Source organism: Typopeltis vanoorti, chromosome 12, assembly GCF_054136105.1.
Source record: "Typopeltis vanoorti isolate ZY-2024b chromosome 12, IOZ_Tvanoo_1.0, whole genome shotgun sequence".
In the NCBI taxonomy this organism is placed as follows: domain Eukaryota; kingdom Metazoa; phylum Arthropoda; class Arachnida; order Uropygi; family Thelyphonidae; genus Typopeltis; species Typopeltis vanoorti.
The window spans coordinates 1,599,882-1,619,197 of record NC_143560.1 but is presented as its reverse complement, the minus strand read 5'-3'; the positions used below and the strand labels follow the sequence as shown (position 1 = coordinate 1,619,197).

The 19,316-nt window shown below is 36.4% G+C and overlaps 1 protein-coding gene across 2 annotated transcripts in view; it reads left to right on the top strand.

Moving 5' to 3' along the window:
- LOC150100543 (protein BANP-like) overlaps nucleotides 1-19,316 on the top strand; it is a 130,375-nt gene that overhangs the window by 18,237 nt on the left and 92,822 nt on the right. The window contains exons 3-4 of one of the 2 annotated variants that reach the window (XM_090401550.1): nucleotides 4,245-4,292; nucleotides 4,377-4,469. In XM_090401550.1, coding sequence (XP_090257676.1) covers nucleotides 4,262-4,292; nucleotides 4,377-4,469 — 124 coding nt within the window. In that variant the 5' untranslated portion in view covers nucleotides 4,245-4,261. The remainder of the gene's footprint in view (nucleotides 1-4,244; nucleotides 4,293-4,376; nucleotides 4,470-19,316) is intronic. The other variant, XM_090401551.1, reaches the window with a different exon arrangement.

Here is a 19,316-nt window from a genome sequence, read left to right as displayed (position 1 = left end):
TATGGATCACATTATGAAGGAAAGTGGTATTAAACGTGATATCAAAATTGGAGATGTTGATGCCAGCCCTTTGCTTTATGCAGAAGATGTTATACTTCTAAATAAATTTGCTACAAGTCTGCAAGATTCCCTGACTAAATTGAATAACTGTTGTAATAGATATGGTATGAAGGTCAGCAATAACAAGACAAAGCTAATGAAAATAGGCAGAACCATTGAAAATGTAAACTGCATTGTGAACGGAGAACCTGTGGAACAAATAAAACATTTCAGCTACTTAGGCACAATTTTTAGTGAAGATGGTAAATTAAATATGGAAATGGACAACAGAATCAACAAAGCTGGTATGGTAGGAAGTCAATTGAATAAATTCATATGGTATAAGAGTGAAATTACCAAACCAGTTTTAACCGATGGATCTGAGAGCTGGGTCAGAAGTAAAACACTTGATCAAAGACTAGAGACCGGAGATATGAGAGTCCTGAGAAAGATTAGGGGCACGAACAGATGGCCTCAATGGCAATATCATATTAAAAACAAGGATATTAGGAAAGAACTTGACAATATCAGCATCAGAATGCATTAGCAGAACTAATCTCAGGTGGTATGGTCACTTAAACAGAATAGGTGAGGAAAGATTAGCAAAAAGTGTTCTCTGCCATGTTAGCAGGAAAATGACCCAGAGGACGACAAAGATATAGGTGGATTGATACGGTGAAAAGTGCCTTAGATGATAGAAATATAAGATCTGATAATGTTGGAGTCTTGACAAGTAATAGACTGATTGGAGGAAAATTGTAGATAGGAAGTTAGTAATGATGTAAATTTTTCATGTAGTACTGTCATATCTTGTACACCCCTTGAGGGTACATGGCAGGAATTTGATGATGAATGATGATGATGTTATTACCAAAGTCTTCCCATGACTTTTGTTTAACTAATTTTAGAGTGTTTACCTTTCTTACATTTGTCTCTGTATTCTCTAAGAGCAAAAGCTGATTTATTTGCAGTGAACTTTTGGTGTTCTTTTCTTCTTTTCCTTCACTGCCTCCTTAACTTCTTGCGTCCACCGTGGAGTTCTGATTTTTCTGTCCTTGCAAAAACAACCTCACCACGTTCCTCTCTGGCTGAATCAGTCAGTGTTTTCTTCAGGGCTTGCCACTGAATCTCCAAGATTTAGTTCCTGTTCTCAAACTCCTTCATTTTTCTTGAATAATATTTGTGTATTTTAGTCTACACTTCACATCTGAGAGCTGTTCAACTTTTATTACTTTAAAACTTTCTTATATGGTTTTAAAGTAATAAAAGTCATCTTGGAAGTGATCAACATTTTGTCCTGCTCAAGACAAAATGTTGATCACTTCCAATTTCAAATCCTCTGTACACTCTAGTTTCGTGCAACAGGGAGAAAACATCACTATCAACAATAACATAGTCAATGAGACTTTTCTTATTCCTTGCTTCTTCTCTCCATGTGAATTTGTGCACAATTTAATGTTGGACCATTGCGTTAGTAATAGCCAGTCCATGTCGTTAGCAGAAATCCAACAGGTATTTTTCAATTATTATTAGCTTTGCTCTTTTCTCCAAATTTGCCCAAAATATTTCTGTATGGCTGACAGTCATTCCCTACTCTGCTATTTAGATCCCCAACAAGGACCAACTTTTCATTTTTCATTGTGTCAGTTGCTTTTTCTAATGCCTCAAAAAATTCCTCCAGTTCTACCTTAGTAGAACCTTCTGTGGGACCATAGGCACAAATAAGTCTCATTGTCCAGTTCCCCATTCTCATATTTGCCCACATCGCTACTTGGTATTGCCTGCCATTCTGGAAGATTAACCTTGTATTTAGTGTTCAATACTATAGCTACTCCTTCTTTTCTCTGATTGTTATTGATTGAATGTAGCATTTTGTATTTATTGCTCAGAAAGATCTCACCAATTTTTGTCTTTTTTGTTTCACTCACTCCTATTATGTTGATCTGGTACTTATCCAATTCCTCGACTAGCTGCAGTTCTTTGCCATTGAGGCATCTTATGTTGATAGTACAATCTTTAACTCTGGTGATGTTGAGTTGGGATGGTGCTTCAGGAGTTTTTCCAATAGTCACTTTTAGGTGTTTGTCCTGGTTCCCTGATCAATGGCTGCCTTGTTTAACAGGGTGAAGCCCCAGCTGATACAAAATTCTCTCATGTTATACCATCATCATCATCATACGTATCAAGGATTTAGGCCTAGCATGGCCTGTTCTGGCCTTAGAAGTCATCGTTGAATCGTTTAAGAGGATGTCCTGGTTTTCTTTTCCCTAATGGCTTGTACTTTAAGGCTTGTTTTGGTAATCTTTCTGTTTTCATTCTTTGAACGTGTTTCATCCATTTATGTATATATTTTTTATTTTTTTCTATTACTGGTTCTTGGTTTAATTCTTTCATAATATCTTCGTTTCTTTTGTGATCAAATAGGGTATACTTTGCAGTTTTTCTCAAAAACTTCATTTCTGCTGTTGTTAATCTTTGTTTGTCTTTTTGTTTTATTGTCCAGATTTCGCTTCCATACATTAAGACCGGTAAGGCTAATGTATTGTATACTTTTAGCCTGGTTTGTTTTTGAACTAGGTTTGGTTTAAATATAGAGTTAATTGCACCTGTTATTTTTAAATATTTTGCAATTTTTACGTTTATATCTTTTTCATTTTCATATGTGATCATACATCCTAGGTAGTTAAATGAATTCACCTGTTCTAAGATCTTGTTATCTATTACTATTTTTGTTCTTGCTGGATCTTGTCCTTTAAAGGCCATAGTTTTTGATTTTTCTGTTGATATTATCATACCATAATCTTTGGATATCTCATTTAGATTTAAAATAGCTTTCTGTAAGTTATCTTCAGAATTTGTAATTATTATTTGGTTGTCTGCAAAGAGGAGAGTGTTTAAGTTAACTGTAGGTGAAAGTTTAATTCCTTGGTGTAAATTTTTACTCCATTTTATTATTATTTCATTTAAGTAGATATTAAAAAGAGTTGCTGAGAGGGGACATCCCTGTTGGACCCCTTGGTTTATCTCTCTTGTATATGATAGCTCGTGATTTAATCTTATTTGTATTTGATTATTTTCATATATACTTGTGATAGCTTTTAGGATATTATTTGGTATTTGTCTTTCTATTAATATGTTAAATAATATGTTTCTTTTAACTTTGTCAAATGCTTTTTCAAAGTCAATAAATGCAATATGTGTTTCCAAATTATATTCTCTTCTTTTCTCTACTATTAATTTTAGGCAAAAGGCTGGGTCTGTACATGATCGTCCTTTTCTAAATCCATTCTGTATCTCTAGAATAAAGTTTTCGGAATATTCATTAGTTTGTTATTTAAGATTCTGCTATATATTTTGTAACAGGAATTTAGTATATTGATACCTCTATAGTTTTTAGGGTCATCTCCATTACCTTTCTTAAAGATAGGAATCACAATTGCTTTTTTCCATTCTATTGGGAGGGATACCAGTTGAGTAAATTTTATTTAAAAATAATAAGAGTCTTTTTTTGAATCTTGTTCCTGCGTATTTATATAGTTCTGAACCTAGCTTATCTTCTCCAGGTGATTTTCCATTTCTTGTTTCTTTCAGGCTGATTTCTAATTCTTCTTCAGTTATTTCCTTTTCATTTTCGTTAATTGTTTGCCAGTTGTCTTTTTTTTTAAATATTTGTTTGTCCACAGTTCTGTGTAGTAATTTAGAAATTCTTCTAATTTTAATTCAGTGTTTAATTTTATGTTTTCTTTGGCATCTGCATTTAGGTGTTTCAAAATCTTATAATACATTGGGTCTTATTTTATATAAATCATGTTCTAAATGTTCTCATGTTATACCATCATTTTAAATTGTGGTTTAAGTCAATATGAGTATAATTTGGTTAGCTAAATCCCAAATTGCCAGCCAACTCTCGTTTTTGAGTATCTGGGTAGATACCTAACAGGGTTCGCCACATAAGAAAGTGAGGATTGGACATTAGTTCAGGAGCCCTGGTCGGTTTTCATCATTCCTTTAAAGGTTATTTGGAGGTTTTCCCCTCAGTTATACAACTTTGATCCTTATGCATCCCTAATGCATAACATATTCATAAAATGAATTTTGTGTTAACTAAATTATTTAAACCAATGAATATTTGGCTAAAAGAAATTCTTGTTTTATGAGTTGCTTTAGAAGACAATAAGCAAATTTAATTTCTGATTTGTTTTTAGTGCTGCAGGTAAGAAGAATGAAGAGGTCAGGAAAGTTTTTTGATTCAGGTATATTTCAAGTTTTGAATAATTGATTATCATTATTTGATAATATTAAAATAACTTTTTTTTTTTTTAAAACCAAAATAATAGCATCGCCTGGCAGTGTGAGTTCTGAAGATGGTATTGGAGCGGGAACAGTACCTTCTGGTTCAAATGTGACCCTTATTACTTTGAATACTGAAGGTTGGTATCATTTACATTTTAGATGTAATTTTCTAATATACCAAAAAGCATGCAAATTTTTTATTTTTAATGTACAGAGGGTTCGCATATCTTGTTTCAAGTTACGATATATTCCTTAGTTGGTTGGGAACAGTTATTCAGTTATTAGTTATTTATATGCTGGATGCACCTTACATAAATTTGTGATATTCCATGTTGATTAAAAAGTTTCTGTTCAGCACTAACATGTTCGATATACTAGTTCCCATCAAAGCTCTAAGCTTAATGTTCCATGCTGTTCAGTTGTGAGGTCTTTATCAATTCTGAATAAATTTTACCATTTTATTTCAGTTTTTGATCTTAGCCCTGTAATTTCAGGTTTTTTCAGTTAATAATGGCTGTTTCTACTTCCAGTATTGGAAATATATGGCTACATGTTACCTAGATATTAATGCCACAGTTTGTTAGTTTCTCATTTAATATTTTAAGTAGATTAAGATTCTCTTAGTCTTATTTTAGATAGGAGAGGATTTAGAAAAAAAGAAATAAACTTGAGATGAAATAGTATTTATGAAGAAAGAATATGGGAAGATAGACAGAAATGGAGTGCTCTGGTCTGGCTGGTGTTTTAGAACATTTGATGATGAAGACTATTCCTAGACCCGAAAAGCTGGATGTAGGTGTTAGATCTTGAATAAGGACCTTTTCATCAAAAGTATCATTCATTCAAGATTTAACAAGAATCCAATAATAACCAAGAAATACTTGTACTGTTAGTAAAGAAACAAATTGTTAATGGAGAACATAATTGAATTACCTTAAAATGAAGTACAAAAAAGAGGAATTTGTCTGTCTAGGTAGAAATATTGTTGTTTGAAAACACTAGTAAGAAAAAAATGACTCTCTGCAAAATGTATTTCAATGCAAACAAAAGTCCAAGGGTTGCGTGTGAGTTATGCCCGAAGCGAAGGCATTCGTGGAAAGCAAATTGAACTTGCGTTCCCTGAAAAGATTGCTCTTGAGGAGAAGAGTTGTGACTAAACAACTTAAGGACCAATAGGAAGGCGCCGTGAGAAAACTTCTGCAGCGAAAAGAGGGCGCAACGAGATAATAAATGCGGATTTGCATGGGTTTCGACCCCCGTTTTTTCTCTTCCTGTTTTCATTTGGACCCACGATGCTGACCAGTAGAAGGGAATTCTACGGCATCGGGTGGCAAGTTTCTCCCTGTTGCTGACTGGAGAGTATCGGGCGAGCTGTACGCCAGATGGCAGCGTCCTTTTCATCAAAAGTATCATTCATTCAAGATTTAACAAGAATCCAATAATAACCAAGAAATACTTGTACTGTTAGTAAAGAAACAAATTGTTAATGGAGAACATAATTGAATTACCTTAAAATGAAGTACAAAAAAGAGGAATTTGTGTCTAGGTAGAAATATTGTGACTCTCTGCAAAATGTATGTCAATGCAAACAAAAGTTCTGCAGCGAAAAGAGGGCGCAACAAGAGATAATAAATGCGGATTCGCATGGATTTCGACCCCCGTTTTTTCTCTTCCTGTTTTCATTTGGACCCACGATGCTGACCAGTAGAAGGGAATTCTACGGCATCGGGCAGCAAGTTTCTCCCTGTTGCTGACTGGCGAGTATCGGGCGAGCTGTATGCGAGATGGCAGCGTCCACCGACTCGGGCCATCGGTAGAAGTGCTACCAGAATGAGACAACGGAAGGTTCCTCCAGGGAGATGGGCAGTCTGACGATAGTGACCAGCGAGATAAGCGTTTACCCAGCAGAGTGCAGAAAATTGTTGTATGTGACGAGTGAAGTGACCTCCACGTGGATACAACCCACTGCAGCAGTAAAGTATCTAACAGTAAAGGACGGACAAAGGGGACACGGTAACCTCATGCGGTGGTGGTAATGTATAGAATTCTCTTATTTTATTAACAATTAGCATTAGAGGAAAAGGGTGAATCAGTTTCCAATTGGATGAAAAATGGACAATTGCCTAGAGTACCTTTTGAATGACTTATATGCATTGTAACTTGTTAGCTCCATTGGACTGGTAATCGGAGGACTTAAGTTCTTGTGTGAGACCTAATTAATGTGGTGGGGTCTGTGTTAGCATTTGAAGTTAAAATTGTAAACTTGTATTTTCCCATGCTAAGTGTGTTTAATTTGACCAGAGGATATGAGTTATATGTTCATTAACTAGAATGTTCATTTATGATTGTCAGTTGATTTAGTATAGGTATTGTGATAAGCTTTTGATATGTTGAAACCTAATTGTAAACTTATTAGATCTTTAATAAACATGTTTTACTATGTAAACCTGAGTTTTGTTTGAGCATGAGACTAATTTACCACTCATAAAAGTTTGAACCTATGCATAAGGGGAGGGTATAGAATAATTAGAAAGGATAGGGCCATGACTGCAAACTGAGATCTCCATAGACGCTATATATATTTAATGAATTTAGGTAGCTGTTAGAATGGGAAAATTTCTCTGAGCAAGAATTCTTCTGTCCTAGGACTCTGACTGGAACAAACAGATTTGTCAGAGTTTGAAAAGGAGACGGCCCTAGAGAGATAGACTGGAGATCTCATTCTTAGTTGGCACAAGAGGGAATAATAGTAATATAGATTTAAGGAAAAAACATGATGTAACATAGGTATTCTTCTCCAGATAGCCAAAAAATAATGCACAGCCTATGCTAATCATCAGCTTAATCTTCATCATCATCAAATTCCTGACATGTACAGAATATTGTGATAGTACTACATTAAACAAAATTACATCATTACTAACTAACTATTGACAATTTTTCCTCCAAATCAGTTCATCTGTCAAGACTCCAATACCATTAGAACCTATATTTCTGTCTTCTAAGACACTTTTTACTGTATCAGTCTGCCTAGATCTTGGTCCTCCTCAGGATCTTTTTCCTTATGTCTAGACAGTTCATGACGGGAAAATTGATTGCCAACAATTCATCGCAAGGAAAAATCATTGCGGAGACTATTCATCGCAGGAAATTTAATCATGGGGAAAATTAATCACACGAAAATTCATCACAGATATATGTGAAAATTTTTTTTCTCATATAAGAAAAATTTAAAAAAAAATATTTCTTTAAAAAAATATTAAAAAAAAAATTTATTGTGATATTGCTTTTGTATGATGACACTGTTTTTGAAACATTAATTTCCCTAATATCACACAATTTAATGATTTATATTTATCAGGAAATAATATAAATGAGAAAATATATAAAATTTGCTCATTTGTAATAATCACAATTTAATTTCAGTATTGGAATATTAAAAGTGATGTGGTACAATTACTTTGGAAAAATAACGAATTCAAATAAATAAAGGTGCACGCATATTACCTAGCAGTATTTGTGTGTGTGTGTGTGTGTGTGTGTGATAGTTTGAAAGGCGGTGATCAAAGACAAAATACAATTTTAATTCTATTATGAAAATTTTGGAAATAAAATTTAATTTTGATACATGCACCTATACATGCTTCTAATGATGAACTGTAGGAAAGTATTACTACTTACTTCGAAATTGCAGCATAATGTCAAAATTAGCAAAAATATGTAACAGTTTACTTCATAATAGCCGTTCATTTCAATATGTAATGAGCAATCCCAGGAAACCAATAAAGTTTTGCAAAGAACTACAGATTACATTATAAATATTATACATTATGTGATATGATTCAAGATTTATGTATGATTATAAGGTAATATTGTAAAAGAATGAACCTTCACGTAATCTGTGAACTAATTTTCTAACTAAGATTATGAATAAAAAAGAAAACAATTTGTAAATGGAGGCTGTATTTATTTTAAGATTCAGATTTTTATGAATTTATAAAATAATTATTTGACAAAAATAATTATCTTGAATCAAGTTTTGGGAGAATAAAATGTATTGGTGACTAAGATAATTAACAAAAGAAAATGATAGTGGCGTTGTTCTCCAGAGTAATACAATCTTAAGTGAAGAAATATGAACGGATCTCTTATTTGCACTGGCATTAAAAACTATAATTATACAATAAAACAAGTAGCAAAAATAAATGTAACTAGTAGGTAATATAATTTAGATTCCAGTTACCGAGCAAATGGCAAGCAACTGCATTTCTGGCAATAGGTAACTGAATGTAGCTACATATGCGAGGGAATCTGGTTAAGTGTTCTCGTCGGTGTGAAGGATTATTGCACCTTTTAATGGATATGACAGTCAAATGCACTTGATATTCATGTTTTTTCAACAAGTGGTCTGACTTGTGTCCAGATTTGCTGGACGTATATATACAGGAATGCCTTGTATAGCGCGGTTAATTGGTTCCAAGAAGCGTCGGCGCTATGCAAAACTGTGTTGTTCGAGGTCTATTTATAAAGGTTTTCAATTTAATTTGTTTATTACAAAAATTTAGGATAATAAAAATGTTTAATAATGAAAAAAAATTGTTATTTTTATTAACTAAATAACAAATAAAATCCTTTTAAACTGATATAAAAGATATAGAAAACAAAACAAATATTGCTTCAATATTTGTTTTGTAATATACTTTTTACTAAAGTAGTCTTTTAGTGTTCGTTGAACTATCCTTGTCTTCTTTGTCTCTTCAAGTACTAGATCTCTGTAGCATTTGATGGCATTATTGAGACTTTGTCTCACTTTGATGCTGCTTTCCAAATTCAGGTCAGCATTTATGAGAAAGTCAGAAGCTTCGTCGATTTTTCTCACAAAAGTTGAAAGGTCAGCAGAGGAAAAATTCTTCAACCATGACATCAGTGGGGTCATCTTCGTCGTCTTCTGCTTCATTGGCTCGTTGTTGTTCTGACTCCAAAAAGGTTTCATCATCCAGATCATTTGAATGAGAATCAATACATTTGTTCACATTGTTACAATCTAAACTTGTAAAACTAAGATCTTTGCCATACTGCACAATTTCTGTTGAGATTTCCTCTTTCTGTGTTGCAAAGGCAACAAAGTCCTTTGAACAATGTGGCAAGATATTATGCCATACAGCTCTCATGTTGCTTTGAGTCACCTCTTGCCAAGATTCATCAATATTTTGAATGGCATCTTTTATGTTAAATTTCTTCCCAAATTCACTCAAAGTCCAAGAATCTTCTTCTGCTGCAGCTTTAATAGCTTGAGCAAAAGTTCGACTTAAATAGTATGCCTTGATCCATCTGCTGCAGAATTGATGTTGTGTTTGGAGGGAAAAAATGAATCTTGACATTTTCATCTAAGTCAGTCAATAGAGTTGGATGGCCTGGCGCATTGTCTAATAAAAGCAAAATTTTGAAAGGAATATCATTCTTTTTACAATAGCTTTTAACTTAAGGGCAAAAACAAGTTTTAAACCAGTCTTCGAAAATTGAACGAGTCACCCACACTTCTTTATTCGAACGCCAATGAACAGGTAAATTGTTCTTTGTAAAGCCCTTAAGAGCTCTTGGGTTTTCTGCTCTGTACAGCAATAGTGGCTTCAATTTTAAATCACCTGATGCATTACCTCCTAGTAAAAGTGTCAATCGGTTTTTTGACACTTTACCCAGCTTGTGTTTTTTCCTTCTCTGCTAGAAATGTGCATAATGACATTCTTTTCCAGAACAAGCCAGTCTCGTCAGCGTTAAAAATTTGATCATCTGTGTAGCCTTCCTTCTCAGTAAGCTCCTTCAATTCATTGGGAAATAATTCTGCAGTTTTAGTGTCAGCACTTGCGCTTTCACCTTGGATTCTTACGTTATGGAGTCCCATACACTTTTTGAAATTGTAGAACCACCCGCGACTTGCTATAAAAGTTTCACTGGTTGTACCTCCTTCATTTTCGCTTTCATTTTCTTTTATTTTGTCATATAGACTTGTTGCTTTTGCCTGGATTATCATTTGACTCAAAGGAATCTTTTTCTGATTATAATCTTTAATCCAAATCATTAGAAGGCATTCCATATTTCCATTGTAGAAGATCGATTTCTCATGATCATCTTTGACATAAGAAGTGGTGCTCATTCCATGTTGTTTAATCTTTTCTTTACTCTGAATAATTGTTCGTACAGATTACTCATTCATTGAATTCTCACGTGCTATTTTAGCAAACGAAGCGCCATTCTCGTGACATTTTATAATTTCAAGTTTCTTCTCTAATGTCAACCACTTGCATTTTTTTTTGTTACTGCAAGAGTGTCTTCTTTGTTTTGTCTCTTTTCAATCATACTTAAATAATAAAAAATATTAAATACTAATATTAATGTAAATAATAAAATGCCGCGGGGAAAGAACGTGTCTATGTCAAAGCCAATCGAATAACTGCTGCATAAACGTGGCTCTCGACTATCACTTGCGGCACCCGGGAGTCGCCGGTCAGTGTTGACAATGTTAGTGTAATAATGATAAGTGTAATAATAAAAACCGCGTTGTTCAAAACCATGCTATACAAGGTATTCCTGAACATCCTGCTGGTTGGGAAGTTAATTAACCCTGCAGAGGTCGCGGTCGAAAAAATTGCAGCTTAGGTCGCTTGAATCCAAGAGATACATTATTGAAAAGAAACAAATAAAAAAAAACCAAACAACTAAACCAATACTATACTGACATCGGAGTTCGCGGCATCTCTCAGATACAATTTACTATCAAATATCACTTTTGCATTCGACTCTATCATTCTCATCATCGGATTTGAGTAACATTCACTGAATCTCTTCAACATCTGATGGATCATCCTGTCGATATATTTTTCCAACCATTTTCAATGGTAAATAAAAAACAAACAAACTAAACCAATACTATACTGACATCGGAGTTCGCGGTATCTCTCAGATACAATTTGCTATCGAATATCACATACTTCTACATAACACGTGTTAAACCAAACTGACTTCAATTTTCTAGCGAATAACGCTTTTAGCAAATTTTTTCTGCAATGATTTTCCTCTCGATGAGTTTCTTCGCAATGAATTTTCCCTGCGATAAATTTTCCTCTCGATCAATTTTCCCGCGATCAATTGTCTGTGAACCCTTTTTCCTACCATCCTGACAATGAACACTTGTCTTGCTAACTTTCTCATTCTGTTTAAGTACCATACCACCTGATATTAGGTTTGCTAACACATTCCTGAATGCAAACAATATCAGATTTTCTCATAATATCCTAATTTTTAATATGGCAATTCTCGTAGACAATCTTATATGTTGGTCATGCATTACTAAATCACTTAAGAATTGGCAACGTATATAAGAATATAAATTACATTACACTTTAATAAATATGGGGTGCTTAAGGGTCAAAGCTGTATAACTGAGAGGAGACCTCCACATAGCCTTTAAAGGAATGCGGAGAACCGACCAGGGCTTCTGACCTAATGTCCAATCCTCACCTTCTCGTGGTGCACCCTGTTGGGTATCTACTTTGATACTGAACGAACGAGGATGGGCTGGCAATTTGGGATTTAGCCGACCAAATTGTATTCTTATTGGTTAAACCAAAATAAAAAATGATGGTACAACATGACAAAATTTCATGCCGGCTGGGGCGTCGCCCGGTTAAACAAGGCCCCCGTTGTTTTCGCCAGAGAACCAGGGCGAACAGCGAAAAGTCAGCTACTGGAACAAATCTGAAAACAAACCCCAACTCAACATCACCAGAGTTAAAGATCGGTACTATCAACGTAAGAAGCCTGAATGGCAAAGAAATGGAGCTAGCTGAGGAATTAGATAAGTACCAGATCGACATAATAGGGGTGACTGAAACAAAAAAGACCAAAACTGGTGAGATCTTTCTGAGCAATAAATACAAAATGTTATATTCAGGCAATAACAATCAAGGAAAAGAAGGAGTAGCCATAGTATTCAACACAAAACACTAATCTTCTTGAATGGCAGTCAGTCTCAAGTAGAGTAATGTGGGCAAATATGAGAATGGGGAACTGGACATTGAGACTTATTTGTGCCTATGGTCCCACAGAAGGTTCTACTAAGGTAGAAGTGGAGGAATTTTTTGAGGCTTTAGAAAAAGCAACTGACACAATGAAAAAGGAAAAGTTGGTCCTTGTTGGGGATCTAAATAGTAGAGTAGGAAATGATTGTGAGACATACAAAAATATTTTGGGAAAATTTGGAGAAAAGAGCAAAGCTAATAATAATGGCAAATATCTGTTGGATTTCTGCTCAGGACATGGACTGGTTATTACTAACACCATGTTCCAACATAAAAATGTGCACAAATTCACATGGAGAGAAGAGGCTAGGAATAAGAAAAGTCTCATTGACTATGTTATTGTTGATAGTGATGTTTTCTCCCTGGTGCAGGACACCAGAGTGTACAGAGGATTTGAAATTGGAAGTGATCACTATTTAGTCTTGAGCAGGATAAAATTGAATTTCATATTGAAAAGAATAACATGTAAGAAAGTTTTAAAGCGAATAAAAGTTGAGCAGCTCTCAGATGTGAACTGTAGACTAAAATACAGAAATATTATTGAAAAGAAAATGAAAGAGTTTGAGAACAGGAATCAAACCTTGGAGATTCAGTGGCAAACTCTGAAGGAAACATTGATTGATTCTGCCAGAGAGGCATGTGGTGAGGTTGTGTGCAAAGATAAAAAAAATCAGAACTCCCTGGTGGACACAGGAAGTTAAAGAGGCAGTGAAGGAAAAGAAGAAAGCATATCAAAAGTTCCTGGCAAATAAGTCAGCTTTTACTCTTACAGAATACAGAGACAAATGTAAGAAAGCTAAACAGTGCGTAAAACTAGCTAAACAAAAGTCATGGGAGGACTTTGGCAAGAATATAGAAAATAAATATCAAGAAGGTGGCAAAATATTCTGGAGGTTGTTGAAGAAGCTTAGGAATGGAGGAAAGAGTGCTGTAAAAGGAATTAGAGATGATAAAGGTGAAATGAAAACAGGAGAAAAAGATATCCTTGAAGTATGGAGTAATTAATTTGAAAAACTGCTAAATGAAACAAGCAGTGATGACAGCACAGTGATAAAAAACACTGACCAGGCATGCAGTCAGGAATACATATCCATACTTGAAGTAGAAAAAGCCATCAAAGGCTTGAAATGTGGAAAGGCAGCAGGAGTAGATGATATTCGACCAGAAATGCTGAAGTATGGTGGTATAAGAGTCTTACAGTGGCTGCACTACATAGTTCAGAAAGCCTGGACAGAGGGACGAATTCCCGATGATTGGAGTAGAGCTCTCATAGTACCCATATATAAAAAGGGAAATAAAACTGAATGTGAGAATTACAGAGGTATTTCCCTACTGAGTGTTCCTGGCAAGATCTATGCAAGTATACTTGAGAAACGGTTGAGAAGAATTGTGGAAGAAAAGCTTGGTGAAGAACAAGCTGGATTCAGGCCAAATAGAGGCTGTCAGGATCAGATCTTCACTTTACGACAAATAGTCGAGAAAGCATGGGAATATAACAAAGATCTGTATTTAAGTTTTGTCGATTTGGAAAAGGCATATGACAAGGTGCCAAGAGAGAAGCTATTCAATATGCTGCAGTTATATGGTGTCAATGGGGCATTATATCAAGCAATACTTAGTCTTTATTTGAGTTGCGAGTCAGCAGTTAGAATTGAAGGAAGTACAGGAAGATGGTTTAATGTTAAATCTGGTGTGAGACAAGGATGTACATTATCCCCTCTGTTATTCATTATCTATATGGATCACATTATGAAGGAATGTGGTATTAAACATGATATCAAAATTGGAGATGTTAATGTCAGCTCTTTGCTTTATGCGGATGATGTTATACTTCTAAATAAATCCGCTACAAGTCTGCAAGATTCTCTGACTAAATTGAATAGCTGTTGTAATAGATATGGTATGAAGGTCAGCAATAAAAAGACAAAGACAATGAAAATAGGCAGAATCATTGAAAATGTCAACTGTGTTGTGAATGGAGAACCTGTGGAACAAGTAAAACATTTCAGCTACTTAGGCACAATTTTTACTGAAGATGGTAAACTGAATATAGAAATAGACAACAGAATCAGCAAAGCTGGTATGGTGGGAAGTCAATTGAATAAATTCATATGGAATAAGAAAGAAATTAGTCGGAACACTAAATTAGCTGTATACAAGACTGTGTTCAAACCAATTTTAACTTATGGATCTGAGAGCTGGGTCAGAAGTAAAACACTTGACCAAAGACTAGAGACCGCAGATATGAGAGTCCTGAGAAAGATTAGAGGCGTGAACAGATGGCATCAATGGCAATATCATATTAAAAATGAGGATATTAGGAAAGAACTTGACATTGTCAGCATCCAGGAATGCGTTAGCATAGCTAATCTCAGATGGTATGGTCACTTAAATAGAATGGGAGAGGAAAGATTAGCAAAACAAGTGTTCTCTGCCAGGTTGGCAGGAAAACGACCCAGAGGAAGACCAAGATATAGGTGGATTGATACGGTACAAAGTGCCTTAGACGATAGAAATATAAGATCTGATAATGTTGGAGTCTTGACAAGTAACAGACTGATTTGGAGGAAAATTGTAGATAGGAAGTTAGTAATGATGTAATTTTTTCGTGTAGTACTGTCATATCCTGTACACCCCTTGAGGGTACATGGCAGGAATTTGATGATGATGATGATGATGATTTAATAAATATTTCCGATATTTCAGCAACATCACGTTGCCAACTTCAAAAGGAACAAAAAAGGCACATGCACTTAGGCACTACAACACAGTAACTGAGAATGAAGTGAGGAAGCTATTGTTCTCCTGAAAGTCCTGATGGTGCCCCCTAGTGGGCTATGTAGGTGTTCTTGGCCGTTGGGCTGAAGGTCTGCTGATGTAAGCCTCCCAAATATGGGGCAGTTTCATGCAACCAAATTTGTTGAGGTTTGGAGAGTTTCTTAGGCTGAGGCTGATTCCATGAATAGTCTTTCGAATTTGAACTTGCTACTGTGTATTATTGTAGCTTTCTTCCACCATATTCTGTGGTGTGTATCCAGAGCATGGTCTGCGAGATTTTGTGAGCCCGAGTGGCTGTACTTGTGAAACTGGATGTAGTCCTTGTGTTCAGAAATTCTGATATTCGCTGTCCTGCCTGTTTGGCCAAAGTAAAACAGTTTACAGCTGCAAGGGACCTGGTATACACCAGGTATGTCTAGGGGAAGTGTTGGTCTTTAGTAGAGCGGATAAGGGATGCCAATTTTCTGTATGGTCTGTAACAGGAGGTGAAGTCATGTTTTTTTAAGATTTTGATAATTTTTTCCGAGGTGCCTCAGATGTAGGGAATGGTGATGGATTTACAGTAATCCTTATTGTGAAGGGGGGGGGTTGTGGTTTGTTGGTTTCAGTATTTTTTGGATTTTATGGGGGGGGTAGCCATTGGCTGAGAAAGTGTTGAGGATGTGATTTAGTTCAGTGTTTAGGGCCTTGTCGTTTAGATTAGTTTAGCCCTGTTGTATAGTATTTTCACCACTCCATATTGTTGTGTGTGTGTGGGGGGGAGATTGTTGGTGAATGCACCTGCCTGTATGGGTGGGTTTTCTATAAACTGAGAAAACCAAGGTTCCATCAGGCTGGTGGGTGACTAGTGTGTCTAGGAGAGGGAGACTGTTGTTTTCCTCTTTTTCCAGAGTGAACTTGATTCTGGGGTGTTGGTTGTTTAAGTGTGTTAAGAAGGAGAGGAGTGTATCAGAGCCATATGGCCAGATAGCGAACACATCATCAACGTAGCGAAGCCATATGGTTGGTTTTTGTGGGGGCAGAAGCTAAGGCTTTTTCTTCAAAGGTCTCCATAAAGAAATTGGGTAGGGGAGTGGTGAACCCATGGCTGTTCCCTCTATTTGTTTGTAGAATTTTCCCTGCCAAATGAAATAGCCTGAGTTCATTGTGAACTGAAATAGGACTGAGATATTGGGAGGAAATTTAGCTTGGATTAGCTCTAAAGTTTCCTTGAGGGGGACATTTGTGAAACTTCCCCAAGTTGGCATTTTAGAGTATTATAATCACCTATCTTATAATTCCACATACGTTCCCTTCTCTTTGATACTTCTGCATGTCTATTCATTTTCCAAGTCAAAACCATATGGTCATGCTCTCCAACTGGTGGGAGAGATGTCATCTCAGTTATTATCAACTCTTCTGATGCTATAACCAAATCCAAAACTCTTGAACCTCTTGTTCCCTCTATTACATGTTGCCTAAGACATTTATCCCTCAAGAATTCTAGAAATTCCATTCCCTTATTGCTACATGCATCTTCCTCTCCCCAGTTTATACTACTATAGTTAAAATTTCCCATAACAATCATTCTTCTAGCACTTGCCAAACTTAACTGTCTAAAAATTTCCTGGTCCCCATCCTCTGTGCTCCTGGGTCTGTAGCAACACCCCCACTAAATATCCGGTCTTGCCCACCTCTAAATCACACCATATGCTTTCAAAATCATTAGTGCCACTGCCTTCCAAAGTCTCCACTCTTAGAGGACATAGGTCCTCTAAGTGTGGAGACTTTGGAGACTGTGGAGACTAAGTGTGCAGTACTCCACCACTACGCTTTCCCTTCCTATCCTGCCGAAAAATGCTGTACCCAGCGACTTCTATTCCTGTTATATATCCTCTTCTGTCAACCATGTCTCAGTGATCCCAATAATTTTTGGATAGGCTGATGCTATCTGCGCCACCAATTCCTCACCTTTATTCCGGATACTCCTGGCATTAGTATAAAGTATATAAGTGCTGTTGTTTCTATACCCAGCATTATCCCCTCGAGACTCCACTGGGCTCAGTGTTAGCTGATGTCGTCCTGCTTCTCCCAATTACCCATTCCCACAAGAGGCCACCCCTGCTACCATCCTCCCTGGGACACACTGACTATTTCAGAACAGCAATCTCTCCAGATGCCTACGTCCTTCCTCATTCAAATGTAAACGGTCTCTTGCATACAATTCCTCTCTGTCCTCAAATGCACTCCAAGCATCTACATATTCCAGTCCTCTCTTGTCACACACTAGCTATTATGTCATTCAATATTACCGCTCTTCTGCTCAGCTCATCATTATCATACCTAGGCAACACACACTATCTTTCCTCTCTGTGTCTTCTTTCGTACCACCTCAAGCAAGAATCTCATATCTCTTGCTGCCCTATTTACACCATTCAAGTCATTTGTTCCCACCATCACAGTCATCTCATCCACCCTTTCACCTCTCTTAACTGCGAAAGCCACACTTTGTCATTCCTCCTAGCAAACTCTCCTCATGCATCCTATCTTGAACACCACGGATCATTGAGTCCCCCTACATTATACCTCTCACCATTCCCTCTCTCTCTCGTATTGTTTCAATTTTCTCCTCTTCTCTCATTCCATCTCTCCTACTGTTTCCAGTCTCTCCTCTTCTAGCACTCTCATACCTTTCTCTCATTCCGTCTCTCCTACTGTTTCCATTCTCTCCTCTTCTAACACTCCAATGCCTCTCTCTCATTCCATCTCTCCTACTGTTTCCATTCTCTCCTCTTCTAGCACTCCTATGCCCCTCTCTCTCATTACATTCTCTCCTCTTCTAGCACTCTCATACTGTTTCCATTCTCTCCCCTTCTAGCACTCCCATGCGTCTCTCTCATTCCATTCTCTCCTCTTCTAGCACTCCCATACTTCTTTCTCCTACTGTTTCCATTCTCTCCATTTTCACTTCCAATTCCATTCTCTCCTCTCCTATCATTCCCAAAACTCTCTCTCCCCCCCCCCTACTCTGATTTGCCTTGCATTTATCCCTTCCATTCTCCTAATCTCATCTTTCATACTTCTCCCAAGACATTCCACCTCCTCCTTCAGCTCCTCAATCTCCTGCTGCAGGTCAGTCACTCTTAATCGAAATTCACTCTCCCAAACAAAACCATCTCCTAAACTTTCAGTCACTCACGCCTTCTACACTATCAACTATTTTCTCATATTTTTTTCTTCATTCTCTCCTATCACACTACTCGTCTTACAGTATTCATTTCCTGTTCCTGGAGCAACAAGAATATAACGTCTTGTATTTTTTGCTTAGAAAGTTCTCATCTGTTTTTGTCTTCTTTGTTTTAGTAACACCTATTATGTCAATCTGGTACTTAAGCAGTTCTTCTGCTAGTTCCATTTCTTTTATGTTGATTCTTATGTTGATGTTGCCAATATTGGCTCTGCTGATTTTGAATTGGGATTTGTTCCAGGAGCTTACTTTTTGCCATTTGCCCTAGTTCCCTGATGAAAACAATGGTGGCCTTGTTTAACTGGTTGATGCCCTGCTCAGGTCTAGCCAGCATAAATTTCTGTGCTGTTGTACTCCCAAATTGGAAAATATTGTAAAATATAGACATCGTTTCCCATAGAGGACACCAATAAGGACTGTAAGAGCCTGCTTTTACATGATGGTGCATGTAAAAGGGTGCATGATGGTTTGCTGAAGGTCTGAAAATGATGGTCTTGCAGATTTTTAGCAATGGGTTTCAGCCAAATTTATTTAAATTTGGGGAATGAAGTAGTACTGTGGCAGATTTCAGTAATAGTCTCTCATATTTAGATTTGTTTCTGTATAGGAGGGAGGTTTTTCCTATTGGATCTGATGATCCATGTCAGTAATATGTGAAACATTGGAATGACTGTAGTGCAGATGAAGGATGTATTTTCTGTGTTCTAGATGGATATTGGCAGTTCTTTCCATTTGTCTGAAGTATTTAAGCATGCAGGAACAAGAAATACTGTAGACCCCAGGATGGACCAGATGGTGGAGAGCATATCTTTAAGAGGATAAAATATTATAATTTTTAAGAATGTGTGCAACTTTTTCTGAGGTGCCCCAGACATAGGGATGCAATGGATTTTTTGTGTTCA